Source organism: Apteryx mantelli, chromosome 10, assembly GCF_036417845.1.
Source record: "Apteryx mantelli isolate bAptMan1 chromosome 10, bAptMan1.hap1, whole genome shotgun sequence".
Lineage (NCBI taxonomy): Eukaryota > Metazoa > Chordata > Aves > Apterygiformes > Apterygidae > Apteryx > Apteryx mantelli.
The window spans coordinates 1,487,926-1,501,399 of record NC_089987.1 but is presented as its reverse complement, the minus strand read 5'-3'; the positions used below and the strand labels follow the sequence as shown (position 1 = coordinate 1,501,399).

General features: G+C 52.5%; 1 protein-coding gene across 1 annotated transcript in view; it reads left to right on the top strand.

The window, feature by feature from the left end:
- TANGO6 (transport and golgi organization 6 homolog) overlaps positions 1-13,474 on the top strand; it is a 41,886-nt gene that overhangs the window by 2,671 nt on the left and 25,741 nt on the right. The window contains exons 3-10 of the mRNA XM_067302321.1: positions 769-919; positions 1,509-1,633; positions 2,175-2,337; positions 2,933-3,015; positions 7,804-7,916; positions 9,327-9,503; positions 11,202-11,328; positions 11,749-11,928. Of these exons, the coding sequence (XP_067158422.1) occupies positions 769-919; positions 1,509-1,633; positions 2,175-2,337; positions 2,933-3,015; positions 7,804-7,916; positions 9,327-9,503; positions 11,202-11,328; positions 11,749-11,928 (1,119 nt within the window). The remainder of the gene's footprint in view (positions 1-768; positions 920-1,508; positions 1,634-2,174; positions 2,338-2,932; positions 3,016-7,803; positions 7,917-9,326; positions 9,504-11,201; positions 11,329-11,748; positions 11,929-13,474) is intronic.

The following is a 13,474-nucleotide window of genomic DNA, read 5'->3' as shown; positions in this document are numbered from 1 at the left end:
AACTGAGGCAGCTGGGCACTTCCCATTGCTTCTGAGCATGCTGAGAAGCCCGTGGCCTTGGACCTACAGTGCTCTGGTCTTATTTCATATTGTTTCCTCCCCAAACCTTCTTTTCTTGAAAAAGCACACACTTTGGTTCTTTCATGCAAAACCAGGGGTCTTCCCGTTAGACAAAAGCTGAGTTGGTGTTCTCCCTCCCAGTAAAGAAGTGTTAGCTTGCCTTGTTCCTCTGGGCGTCCGAACAAACACATCTGTCCAAACTGCTCCTTTTGCAAGTTTGCAGCCTCTGAGCAGCTCTGCCGTTCGTACCTGTCCCAAACATGTTTCTTTGATTGACCATGTAGCCTCTGGATTCGTGGTGCCGCCTCCTCAGCACAGCGCTGCATCCAGTGATCGCAGGAGTCACAAGTGCTGTTCTGTGTATTGAATCTGACTTGTCCCATGACCCCCCCCACACACCCCAATGCGTCGCTTCAGTAATGAGACAGTCAGATTTGATGCATGACCCTGAGATTTTAATTAAAGGAAGAAAGCTCTGCGTGAGAGGTTGCTCCTGGGAAGGTTAGTTCCTCTCATTAAGCCCTAATTCTCTTTGTGCCACTAGATGATGAAGTGATTTATTTAAAATATTTTCCCTGTCTTGCGCTCCTATGTCATCTCAAGTCCTCCAGGGCAGGGAGCGCTTTATTTTGCCTGTTAGTGAGGGTTGAGCAGGAGCGTGCGCTGGGGAGAACGTGCTTCTTAGCCTGCTCCTTTGTTTCCTTTCAGAGATCGGCCGCTCCTGGGGAGGACGCAAAGCCAGCCCTTGCACAGGCTCCAGCGTGGCTGCGGCGCCTCTGTGGTCAGCTGCTCTCAGAAAGGCTGCTGAGACCCAACGGGGTCCAGGCGGTGGTTCGGGGCATCATGGAGGGGACAGGCGGTGAGTAGGGTGCTCTGATGCTGCTGTTGGTTTCCAAAATCACTGATGAAAAGAGACTCTGATGGGTCTAAGATGTTTCATCCCATGACAAGCCCAGAAAAGGTAGCACCATTAGAATCCTGAAATAGGAAATCACTTTTATTAGGCTAATAAACTAACTTCTGTAAACATTTGCACTGAGTTTGCCTCTGATTATGAAAGGGTGTTGAACTGTGAGTGTCTTTCACTCAAGGTTAAAGGTTTTTGAGGTCCTCACTAAAAGCCGCAGTTCCTGAGTCCCACAGTCGTCAGTGCTAAAGCCTCTTCCAGTCAATACCAGTCTAAAGACACCGTCCAAACGCTACCTCCCTCCTTTTTTTGGCTCTTATGCCTATTTGTGAAAGTTGCTTTCCAGTATCAAAGGCCTTGGACAATCTTTTTTTCCCCTTTCCTCACTAAGCACAGGTGTCTCCTGAAATATGCTCAGTTTAAAGAGGTTACTAAAAGCCAAAAAGCCAGTTCTTGGCCAGAAACATCTGGCTTCAGCCAAAACTGGCTCTGCTGTTTGCTCTCAGTGTGAGCTGATCTTGGCTTTCTCCTGGCGTAGCAGGTGGCACTGGTGCTGAAGCAGCAGCTGTGGACTGGAGAAAATGTGATGCAGTTGCAAAGGTCCTGGCCGCCTGCCCTCAGCAGTGTCTTTCCCTTGAGGATTACTACAAACTCGTATGCCCCCAGGTAGGCCCTTCTCTTCTGCCTCCCTGCAGCACCTTGGCTGTGGCCATGAGATCAGAATTGGGACCACTCTTACAGTATAGCCAGCTCCCAGGTTGGAGTGTGTCCATACTGCATTTAGTAGAGTTTCTGCTCGAATAAGGCCTATCTCGAGCCTGGCTGCTCCGACAAGGTGATGTGTTTGGCGCTCTGTCAGTGGGACGTGTTTCCATCCCATCTTGCGTTTTCTGTATTTGTTTGAAATACTGAACAGTGCTGCCTCATCACATGAGCTGTTCAGCAGTGCCCTTCAAGGAACTTTATGCCGTGGAGTTCTTGCTTCCAGCCCTTGGCTATGGAAGTTGTGCAGGCTCTTTGTGTGAGGCCAGAAACGCGTCTTCTGTTAACCCGTGCGCAGGGAGGAGACCTGCCTTTTCCCAGGGTAGAATGTCATGCTAAATGCCCAGCAAAGCAGCACTGAGGAGGCTTTGCGGTCTCTGCTGCTGTTGCAAGGAGTTGGCCTGTGCCCGTCCTCAGGGGCTGCTAATCCAGACTTTCCTTCCAGATTCTGGATTTGCTGCACATCCAGGATAAACTGACAGCGCGCCAGTTCCAGAGAGTTGCCACCACTACGCTCCTCACCATGGCGAAAGGGCACCCTCAGCTGGCAGAGAAATACCTGCTTCAACCCATGTTGGCGCCACTTCTCCGATGCTCCGATACTGCAGGTAACAGCTGGTCTTTGCTGGCTCTGTAAGGGGCCATACCAAACCCCTAATCAGAGAAGAAGGGTCTGATTTCTCTTTTGGCTGATCTTCATCCTTCCCTTAGAATTTCCTCAAGGTCTGGTGACTTGGCTACTGTGTGTGCAAGGCCCAATTTGTCACTTCTGGACATGTCTCTGCAACTAGGTGCACTGTATTTTCTAGCACTCGTGTCAAACTCCTCTGTAGTTTGACAGTCAGGTAGCAGGATGTCTATCCTTCTCTTTGGGAAACTCTCCCACAGTCTGAGGGTCTTGTTTTGGGCTACCAGATGGAAGCCATCGGTTCCTCACGCTGACTAAGCAGCTTTCAAAGCAATAACCCATTGAGAACTTGTGGTATGCTTTGATTTACCTGTAACCTTGCAGAGTTTACAGCACCACAGTGATATTTAGCACAGGTACTGAGGGCTCCTTGGTGCCCGTGCTGCCCTGATGGAGGGAAAACATGAAAACTATCAAACTGCTTTTTGGTGCTGCTGCCTTGGGCATGGTGAAGTTGTCCTGCGGGAGAGTCCTCAGCGTGTGGAAGTGCTGATACTCCTGCTCTTTGCTTTCAGAGATAGCAGTGGAAGATTTATCAGGAGGGACTGTGCTGGTGAATGAGGCAGAGCTCGGCAGATGTGTGGAAGATGTGTTCAAGGTACCTTGTCTGATTTGGTTCTGAGGGTAGGTGAGGGTGCTACTCTAGGAAAAAAATGATTTGAGACTTTCTGAGCCATTCAATATGTGTTTTAGACCATGACAAACCAGTGTGTCTCATGCAGTCGTGGTGCTGAAACAAGGCTTAGAGTTGCACAGAATAACCTTGCATTAAGTACTGCAGTGGGGCCACTGCAGCTTTATGATAGATTCCAGAGGTGTTGCCTTAATCCCTTCAGGCGTTCTCACCCCAAAATGTTCTGCAAGATGGCACTGAGCTTTTGCGGGTTATTTTTTTTTCCCTGCTGTCTTTCTGGTGCATTGCTGAAGGTAAGAAAAGAGTTTGAGCTGCAGTCTAATACTGAGGAGTCTCCATGGTGCTGTCATATCCTCTTCCTCCATTCGCTGCAGCAGGACTTTGCCCTTTGCTAAACTGCATAGTTTTCCACAGGACAGTTGTGTCTGGTTAGACTGTCAGAAAAGCTTCAGGACTCAGGCCTTGATCATAGCTCAGGTAACCTCGGAGCGGGCAGCGCGGCAGGCAGCAGACAGGGCGCTCTCAGCAGGAGTACCGCTGGCCTCAAGCATTGCCTTGGGCAGCCAGGGCCCGTCTGAGATGAGCTGCTCACTCAGCAGCATCAGAGAGGCGCAGCTGTCAGTGAGAAGAATACTTCTGATCACAGGGAGCGTTACGTAAGTGCTAAAATTCTGCGGAAAACCTAAGTTTTCCTCCCAGGCTGTCCTTGACTCACCCTCCTCTTAGTGCCTCTTGCCTCAGTTTCCTTACCTTATCGCGTGGATAATGTGGCTAATACAGCGCCCCGCGTTGCCTTTGCAGGGCGGAAGACGCGCTGCCTTCCGCTGCTGCTCTCCTTGCCTCCCCGAGGTCTGCAGAGGGCAGTCTGAGCCAGAGCGCCGGAGCAGCCGGCCCGGAGCTGGAAGCTTTTCTGCAGTTCCCGCAGCATTAACCCCTGGCAGGCAGAGGGACAGCAGGCAGCTCTTGTGTTGGGTCAAAACGCTTCCGAATGAGTGACCTGGAAAAGGAGGCACTGGGGAGGGAGGTATCACCAGCGACAGGCTGCGCGGGACTGCTCAGCCCTGCAATGCGAGCAGGCTGGCAGGGTCCCCTCGGCACATCACTCGCAGCCGGTGATTATGCAGCTAGTCAGCAGCGAAGGGTTCACAGCAGGGGCTTGAGAAGCGAGCAGGTTCAATGTGCCTCTGAGACTGCTGAGCTGTCACTGGCGTGAAAAGGAGAGTGAAGGTGAGCTCAGAGGGCATCACGGAGCCGGAGGAGGAGGAGCGGCGGCGGGGCTGGTGCAGTCGCTCACCCGGCATTGCTGCCTGCGGGGCAGGGCACAGCACCGGCGGGGCACCGCGTAGTGGGGGGTGCTGCGTTGGGGGCACAACGCCCGCTGGGCCAGGCCACGGAGATGTCTGCTCGAGTATTAGCTCTGCGTCGTTTCCAGACCGCAGCAGACAGCAATTATCCTGTTGGCTCGGGGCTGCTATTGTGAAACAGAGGAGAGCAATGGGGCGCAGGGGAAAAGAAGGGTGGTCAGCATCTCAGCCCCATGGGAGACACGCTTAGTCACTCGGACACCTGAGGTTAGGACCCAGAAATGGGGAAGAGACTGTGGTTGGAGGAAGGAAAGCAGTGTGTGGGTTATTAGCCATGATTGTGCATAACTGCCTCAGGTGGGGTCAACCAGGAAAAGCGAATGTGGGCTTACTGCTTCAGCACGGTTTTGAGGTTGCTGCCTCGTTGGCCCTTCTGCGCTCGGTGAGCGCTGGGTCAGTGTGGTTACAGGGAAGCGGTCCCCGTTGCCGAACCTGCTTCACTAATCTAAGCTCTATCTTCAATATAGCTTTCAGATACCTGAGCCCACCCCTTCGCTCCGAGCCTTGAGACCCTGTAGGTGAGGTTGTACTCTCATAAAGTGTGGGACCAGAATTGTTACGTCTGATATCTAAAGATCTGCATTGTCGCCTAAAATTACGTGCTGAAGTCAATTCTGTGAGGCTCCTTAGTCTGTCGTACAAGAGGCCAGGCACGATCCCTTAGTCTAGCAGAAAGGATCTGCAGGAGGAGTTCCAGACTCTCTGAAGAGATTAACTTTGGATGTTATGCAAAGCTTATTGCAGTTGCTCAGAGCAGTTTTTGGGTCCCCACGTCACTCCTCCCAGAGGAGCCCTCGCCCAGGAGCAGCTTGGCAAACCCTGCTTTGTCCCATCGCAGCTTCTTTGCTTTTCCGCAGGCAGCAACAATGCAGCCTTTCTGCATTTCTTCTGGTTGCAGGCAGTTGCATGTCAAACCTCAGGAAATGTTTCGCCTCATCTCTGCCCCCAGTAGTCCATTTTCTCCTGGTGAAATTCCTTTATCTGTCAGATGACTAAAGGAATTGCAGTGGGTCTGGTCCCACTGCAGAAGGAAGGTACTTTCCTGTACGAAGAGAAGAAATGAGTAGCTTGTTTTGCAGGGAACATACTGAGTGTAACCCCATGACATGGGTTTCTGTGTGCATGATGTTAATTTTAAAACCGTGGGTGGGTAATGCTGAGCATCCAGCAATCTCATTTCCTAATCTCTGGAGCTGCCCTCATGTGGTATAGGACCTGGAGAGAGATGCAGTCAGGCCTTAGAGCTGATCTATGTGATGGGTGGCGGGTGTTCAGCAGTGCAGCCCTTGGCTCTGGCGGTTGCGGGAGAGGTGTTCTCCATTCTTGCGCTTCCTTAGAAGGAATAGATCTCTTCCGAAGGGCTGTTTTGCGGAGGCCTCTTCTGAAATCCTCTCTCCTATCTCCCTTTTCCATCATGCCCACCAGTATCACCAGTGCCCAGTGAGGCAGCGCAGGAAAGGCTGCACGCGGAGTCACGGTCAGCGTTATCACGAGTGTGAGTCTTGCCCTGCATCGTCTCCGAGAGCTGTGCGTGGCCCGTGATGGTGTACGGCACGGCGCAGAGGCTGCGCAGGGAAGGGACAGCTAACCGCGTTGCAGTGGCCTGTCGCCCAGCGCCAGCTGCAGCATTAATGCGGGAGAGAATGCAACAGGAGCGCCCTGACGGCTGATCCTGGGCTGGAACGTGGCCTTCTCGGCCGACTAGGGCGCAAAGCCTGACCTAGATAGCCAGTCATCAGCGCCGTGTGCCAGGCTTCGCTGCCTGCCCTGAGAGCAGCAGCGGAGCCTTGTGCCGCAAGCTCCAGGCCAGAAGGACATCTTGAGCCAAGGAATCCAAGCAGCTAGTGACTGGCTGCCTGGCATGCCCCTAGGCGGGCTGAGCTTTTAAATGCTGCGATTGTTGTAGTATTTTGTGTACTAACGATCTGTTGTAACTAGCCGGCAGGCAGAGACCAGTCTGGAGGGCTGCTCTGTGGCTGCCGTTCACAATGAAAATGTCTCTGGAGTTTGGGGCGGATCCCTCCTTAATGGCATAGTGCTTTAGGCCTGACAGCAGTGAGATTAGTGATGGAGACTCCAGCCTGCAGATTTGCGGGGGTTTCTTGCCTAGCAAGTGTCATTTGATGCTGAGTGGGAAGCCATCCTTGGGGCTTCATCAGGGAGGCTTTGTGTACAAAAGGTTCTGGTTAGGAAGAATGGCTCCGTAGGGATTAGTACGGGCAAAACATCAGTTTGCATCAATACAGCAGGCCAAAACACTATCAAGAAAATCTCCTTCCTTGCTCTCATACCTGTGTTGTCACACTGCCTCTTGCAGGCAAAAACTCCCCTTCGGTTTGTCCCCTGGGTACTTCCAGCCCTGAAGGCAGGCCCTTGCGCTCTAGCTGCTGATGTCGAAGGTGTGGATTGTGCTCTGGTTTGAAGGGACAGCATCTTCTGAACAGGTAGTTCACCAGTCTACACAGCTGGAAGTCCCTTGGAGAACTTGTTAAGAGATGTTTTTCTTTTCTCTAAGCTCAAAGGGATAGAGGGAGATAGAGCCTAGAAAAATGTGGATTTGATCATCACCAAAGCTGTAAACCCTGAGTCCAGCTGGGCAAGGCTTGCTATTTAACAGTCTTCTAAACTGAGCTTTCCCAGCATTATGGCGTTAACTGACGGTGTCTTACATGGCTTTTGTACTTGGGCAATTCCTTTAAAGGTTTCAAAAGGAAACCCTACGTCATAAGACTTCTACGAGCACTTTTCCTGTGCTCTGTGTGCAGCCATGTAGCACTTGTGAGCAGTGAGCTGGTAGCTGCAGCTTGAGTGGGAAGAGGTGGTGGCTTTGGTTGAGAGGGTTTTTGCACTGGCTCAGGAAGGTGTTGCTTGAGATGGAGGAGAGGAGTGTGGCTCTGTAGCCTCCTCAAGCCCTTACACCAGCCTGCACCTCCCAGGCACTCTGCATCCCACTTGGTCAGCTCAGCACACGTCAGCCCAGCTGCCCTGCTAGGAACTGATCTCTGGAACTGGAAACTTGACTCTGGATGCAGCATTTCCGTAAAGATTTGCTAATTCAAAAGTGCCTAATGCATCTGTCTGTAACTTAAGATCTTACCCCTAAGACTTCCTGAATAGCTGGCTGCAGTGTTCCTATAGCTTGGAGCGCTGCTGCGATTAAGCAAATGCTAGAAGAAAGACGGTGCTCAAGGCTGCTTTTGGAACAGAGTACAGCATGACCAGGGAAAACGGGCTTCAGACCGAAAAGAAGAGATGGTTGTAAATTCTCTGCCATCCTCTCTGGTGGCAGCCTTTCTGGGCACAGACATGCTTACTGTCCTTTGCTTTGCTTTTGCTCTGCTCCATGCAGGTGTTTGACTCTCTTCTGTGTGCCCGTCTCTCTCTCTAGGTGTATGTAGTTGGAAACGACAGCTCTAGCCTGCTGCTGGGATCCTTACGGTCAGTCCTGGGAGTGGTTTTCTCTCTCTATTCCTTCGCCAAGCAGAATGTGTCCTACTTACGGTAAGGAAGGATTGTGCAGAACTACTTCTGGGGTTTCTTCTTCTCTGTGGCGCCCAGCTCTGAAGGACATGTCCTGCAAGGATAGGCACAGAACTCGAGACCAAATTTCTTACCCTGAAGAGCTCTCATTCAAAGTAGGCAGTGACCACAGGCATACGCACAGTGCACAACCTCACTGCCAGACCTGTGCCCAGGGAAACAGTGCTCGCATTAGTTTTTGTCTTCCCTGAAGCCACAGCGTTTGCTGTAGAGGCAGGCATGCCCTACAGGAGCCCGGGGACCATGGGTGTAACTCTCCTGCAGGTGGCCCGCCTAGAAGGAAGGATTGTGTTTGCCTAGGGATAGAGAAGGTAATGCAGGATCTGGCTAGGTGTAGAGGGATTTAGAAACAGAATAAAAACAGGATAAAAGAGCTTGAGCTCTGACTCTTTGAAATAAAGGATTCCCCCCTGTCTGGGATCACCCTCTCTGCCTCTCTCAGCAGCTGTGGACATCTTGCTTTGTGCCCCGTTCCCCCATGACTGATGTATGATGGTAAGCAATGCATACGTCGGTCATGGTGGCAGCGGTAGTGGTGACCAGGTGCTGGCTGTCCTCTCTCCTTTCTCCTCCCAGGCTTTCCCTGGGTTGTCCTGAATTTGGGCCGCTCTGGTAAATACAGTCTTGGTGGGTTTATGCTAATGCTTTGGTGATATTGGCCCGTGGGTGCTGGAGGTTTTCCCTCCAAAGTTCTATGTAGATATGGCCTCTGCTATTATTAAAGACATCATTAATCATTTCAAAAAGCAGTGAGTGCTCTGGCAAGTTCTTTGAACAAGCCAAGTTAACACTCCTGCTGGGTGAGCAGAATCACTGCTAGGTTCTCTCTTTACAAAGGAATTTGGCAGGGGTGTCTAAAACCACAGCTGCCTGGAAGTGTTCGGGTTTCCAGACCCCTGGCACAGCACTGCAACTCAATCTCATTAACCTGCATCTTTACTTGGCAGGAATTTGTATGCCACCTTCCTGTGATCCCCATCTCCTTCCTCCTCTCCCTTGGCACAGCCGACAGCTCGGTGCTTTGTCAGATTGGCCCGAAGCATCAGGCACTCCATGCCGAGGCTGCCTGGAAGTGGCTGTCCCTGTACAAACATGCCGTTCAGTCAGAGTTCTCCGCTCCTTGCTGGGCTGAAGTCTTTAAGGACCCAAATCCTTCCATCTGGGAATGCTGGAGGGACAGGATAAGCTGCTGATCTTATAACTGACCCAAATGCCTTCAGGTCCCAGGAGCTCTCAGCCCATAGAGCATCCTAAGGAGTGTCCGTGGTCACTTCAGAGGGTTCTCGCCTTCTCCCTCGCCCTGAGGCACGTTGCGGTACTCGTATGCGTAGAGCAGCGCGTGGTCACTGCTGCTTCCTCTCTTCTTGCCAGCTCCCCGTGCCAGGAGATCTTACTGTGGTTCTTGGAGAAGACAGAGCGAGAGGTGGCACTGTCTGTGCTGGAAGGGCTTGCGGGGCTGGAGAGCAGCGTGAACGTCCTCCATCCGCAGTGCCAGCTCCGCGTAGGCAGCGAGGGTGGTGCCGTGATCGCTGTGGAAGAGCCCATCAGGTGAGAGCGGTTGGGGCAATGCCGGGTGCTGTTCAGCATGGTGCTGCACCCAGCAGAGAGAGCCCAGGCAGGCGTGGGGCTGGGGTGCTGGCCCACCACGGTCTTGTCCCCTCCTGGCCCCCGGGTACACGGCTGTCTGCACTGAGCTCCAGCAGGCGACGCTTCCACGCAGCCTTCGCGTTGCTTGTGCATGGTGCAGAACTGGCTTTCATCCCTGAAAACCGACCCGCTCTGCCTGAGCATTAACACATGGTCTCCACGTGCTTTTCCCAAGTCCAGAGCCTGGCCCATGGGGTAGTTTGGGAACGGCATGTTCTCCTGCCATCCTGATTCCCCCCTCCAGCCTCGGCCTGTCTCCACTGCGTGGAGCGAGCGGAGTCCCTCGGGCGCAGGTGGCATCAGTGCAATAAGGACTCTGCAGAGATGCCAGCGTAGCTGAGCCAGTGACTGAACTCCCCTCCTGCTCTTGCAGATGGTCTCTACAAGCAGAGGCAGAGCGTGGCCATGTGGGGAATAAACTACAGCCATTAGACTCCAGCCATGCAAACGAGAACTGTTCTCCAGCATGACATTTGGTTTAAAGAGAGAACTATTTTAATTGGCACCTATAAATACAAGCCAACACTGTTTAGCGGGCAGAGCACGCAACTCCAGCCCAAGAGTATCCACCGTGCAGGTGTGTTGAGAGCTGTGTGCAACCATTTCATTATGAGTGTAATAAAACCCCATACAAATACTCTTATTTCAATTTCATTTCAAGCTATTCCTCGCTTGAACTAGAGGAAGGTCTGCCCCAGGCAGACATGTTAAACTTAATATATTTAAAATTCTTCCTTAACAGCTACAACCCTGCCTATGTCTGTCCCACTTTTATGGTTATGACTGCTGCATGATTAGCTAGTGCTAATCCAGTTCTTATAGGATGGGTGGATTAACTGTGTTTTGTATTCATGGTTTCTGATAATGTTGCTCCTTTAATGAATGCTGGTTAATTAATAAACTGAGTGCCTGATCATTCAGACTAACCAAACTGAGCAGCAGTGTGGCAGTTGCCTCCAGCCTTCCCCTTTCTGGTAGTGCCGTGCAGGCTGATACTGGGAGCGGGAGCTCCCCAGGTCTGCAAAGCGCTGAAGCCCTGTGGGCTCTGCACGCGGAGGAGGGTGTGTGGGGCTGTGGAAGATAAAGCCACTGGGTGCCCTGTTGGGGTGGCATCTGCGGGATTTCTTGTCTCTCCCTGTGAGCTGGAGACACTTGGACTCAGCAGCACCTTCCAGGTGAACACGATACACATGCAGAGTGTGCTCGGAGGCCGTTTTGGCCCTTAGAGCACTGTTGGCTTTAGCGTGAGTAGAAATGTTAGTTGTGGTGTCCAAGGAACCTAAAGCTTGAGCTAGGAAAATCTTCAGGAAGTGCTCACGGTTCCTGCTGGCCGCTGTCTCCTTCGCCCGCTGCCCTGAGCAGTCCTGTGCCATTGCGCGGCGCACGCAAGTCTCTGCCCTCCTAGAGCGGCAGCCCGTAGGCAGCTGAACTACTGCCTGCTTTGTGGTCCGGGAGAGGCAGAGCGGGGATGCCTAGTGCAGTTTTTGGGAAGGAAGATTTCTAAGAGAAGGCGAAAGTAGGATTTCATCTTGCCTGGGAGTTGTGCAGAAGAGGAGGCTTTGGCTATGTTCATGTTAGTGACGTACTGACCCGTTTCAGCGATGAAGATGAGGCCCTTTATCAGAAGGTTTCCTCGGAGCAGTGGCATATGGAGAACTTAGTGGAGCTTTTGTCTCACTGCCAGAAGAGTGGTCTAGCCGGAGACTTCTTCCTCCGCTGCCTGAAGGTAAGGAGCCGGAGTCCGCTGGCAGCCTGGTCTGTGTTTGGGGCACGTCTGCAAGGAGCTCTGGCCTCCGTGGGCCACGTGGTCTGGGTGGCAGATGGCAAAGGGGACCGATCGTCCACTTGTGTGTCTTGGGAGCACCGAGCCGCCTGGTGTGGCCTGCCGTGGAGCAATCCTGCTGCGTGCCAGGCAGGCAGTCCCAGACCAGCCTGGGGGGCGGAGGAGGCAGCGGGTGCCGTTAGCAGCAGCACGGGGCTGCAGGGGAGGCAGCTGTGCCGTGCCGTGCCGCAGGACCGCTGACTGCCACGCAGGGGTGGCCCAGGGCAGTGTCAGCGAGGTGGCGACTGCCCCTGTTCCTGGAACTGATTTGCCTGTGTTTAACCACTGCCTCCCTTTCCGTGCCCCGTGCTTCCTTCCCCGCAGGCGCTGACTCATGTGGCTGCGGAGGACGAGGCGGCTTCGAGCGCCGCTCCCCTGTCTGCAGAGAGTCTCCTGGAGCTGGAGCAGCACCACGCGGGGCAGCGGAGGCAGCTGCTCGTCCTGCAGCTCGTGGCCATGCTGTGCGAGAGCGTCTCGGACACTGTGTTCACAGACGTTGCTCAGGTTGGTCGTGGCAGAGCCCCAGGGGTCGGCAGCCGATAGCCTGGCACGCGCAGGGCCTCTGGGCTCCTCGATAACGATTGCTAAGAAACAGCTGGAGAAAACTAGAACTTCCCCGTGAAAGCAGATAGAGTTGGGTCTCAACAAGGCACCGTACTGCACAGTATCATCAGGAAGGACCATGTCAGCTGTAGGTGCAGCTGGGAGCCTGCTCAGCAGACATCTCCTCTCTGTTTTGGCTTGTGCATTAAAAGCCGAGATGATAGTCTGTGCGTTAGTCAAATCCCGATTTGCCAGTTTCTCGTCTTTGCTTTGAGCAAAACGCTTCCCAAATTTAACAAAGCTCGGAGACATCGGTACTCGACAGACCTTTGGTATGTTTGCTGTGTATCCGTAGTGCTGGTGCCTGTTTTTCCTGGCGCGTTTCTGCAGCTACCTACAGGAGCCGTTAGGATGGGGCTGCCAATCTGACGACTGTGCAGAGCGTGCTGGGAACGCAGCATGGTGCAACTGTCGTGTCCCGCTCTCTCATCTTCAAATAGACCATATGGGGCGTTTTTCTGGTTTCTGTTGCCGTAACGCTGCACTGAACGGTACATGCAGCCATTAAGGTTGACATAACTGCGTTCATGCAGTCAGTGCTCGTAGGTGTCCTCTTGAAGAGGCAGCTGCAAATCTATTAAATGTCGTAATGTCAGAGGCCAGCTAAGACTCATCGCACCTGATAGCGAGCAGAGTTGTTAGGCTGCCGTGCCTCCGTCACCCCTGAGCCCGCGGTCCGGCAGTCCCGCAGGGAGTGCTTTGCCTGAGCTGCGCCTTGCCGGTCTCTGCAAGGCTTCATCACGCGCTGGTCAGCCAGGGGTTTACTCTCTTTTAGCTTGCTCGTCTTTCTTTTTTATTTTACTTTATTTATTTTTTTAATGACCTGAATATGATAGTTAACTGTGACTTGCTTAAGCAGTGCAAGTCACTTCTTACGCATTTTTTTCCTCACTTTTCTTTCTGGGACAATGGGGTCTTTTGTGTTGCGCTCGCCAGGGACATGCGATACGCAGCCGGTGTCATCGCCGTGCCTCGCTCCTTCGTGCCGCGCGCCGCAGCGTTCCCAGCTTGGGCAGTAATAACCGTTCCTTGTCTTCACCTTCCTCTCTGTCGCACAGAGACCTAAGCAGGGACAGGTATTTAGGTCAAAAAGCAGGGAATGAAAAATGATTTTGCCCAGCTTCCGGGTCCAGAACATGATTCTAGAAGAAAACGAAACAAAAAACCCAAACAGACAAAAAAACTATTATTTTTTGAGTGAAAAGTAAATACTAGGTGGGTCATATTTCAAGGAGAAATCCCTCAGGTTTAAACAGGTAGTTGCATAGCTCTGTTTTTAGGCAAGTTCTGCGGTACGCAGTTCTTCCGTTTTTTTTTTTCTTGCTGCGGACACTGTGGAGCGTGTGTTTGTGTATAACAGACTCGGAACAAGCAGGATCTGTCTTCATAGAGCTGGAATTCAGGAATGGCTGGCAACTTTGGACCTCCTCAGTTGCACAATATTTTA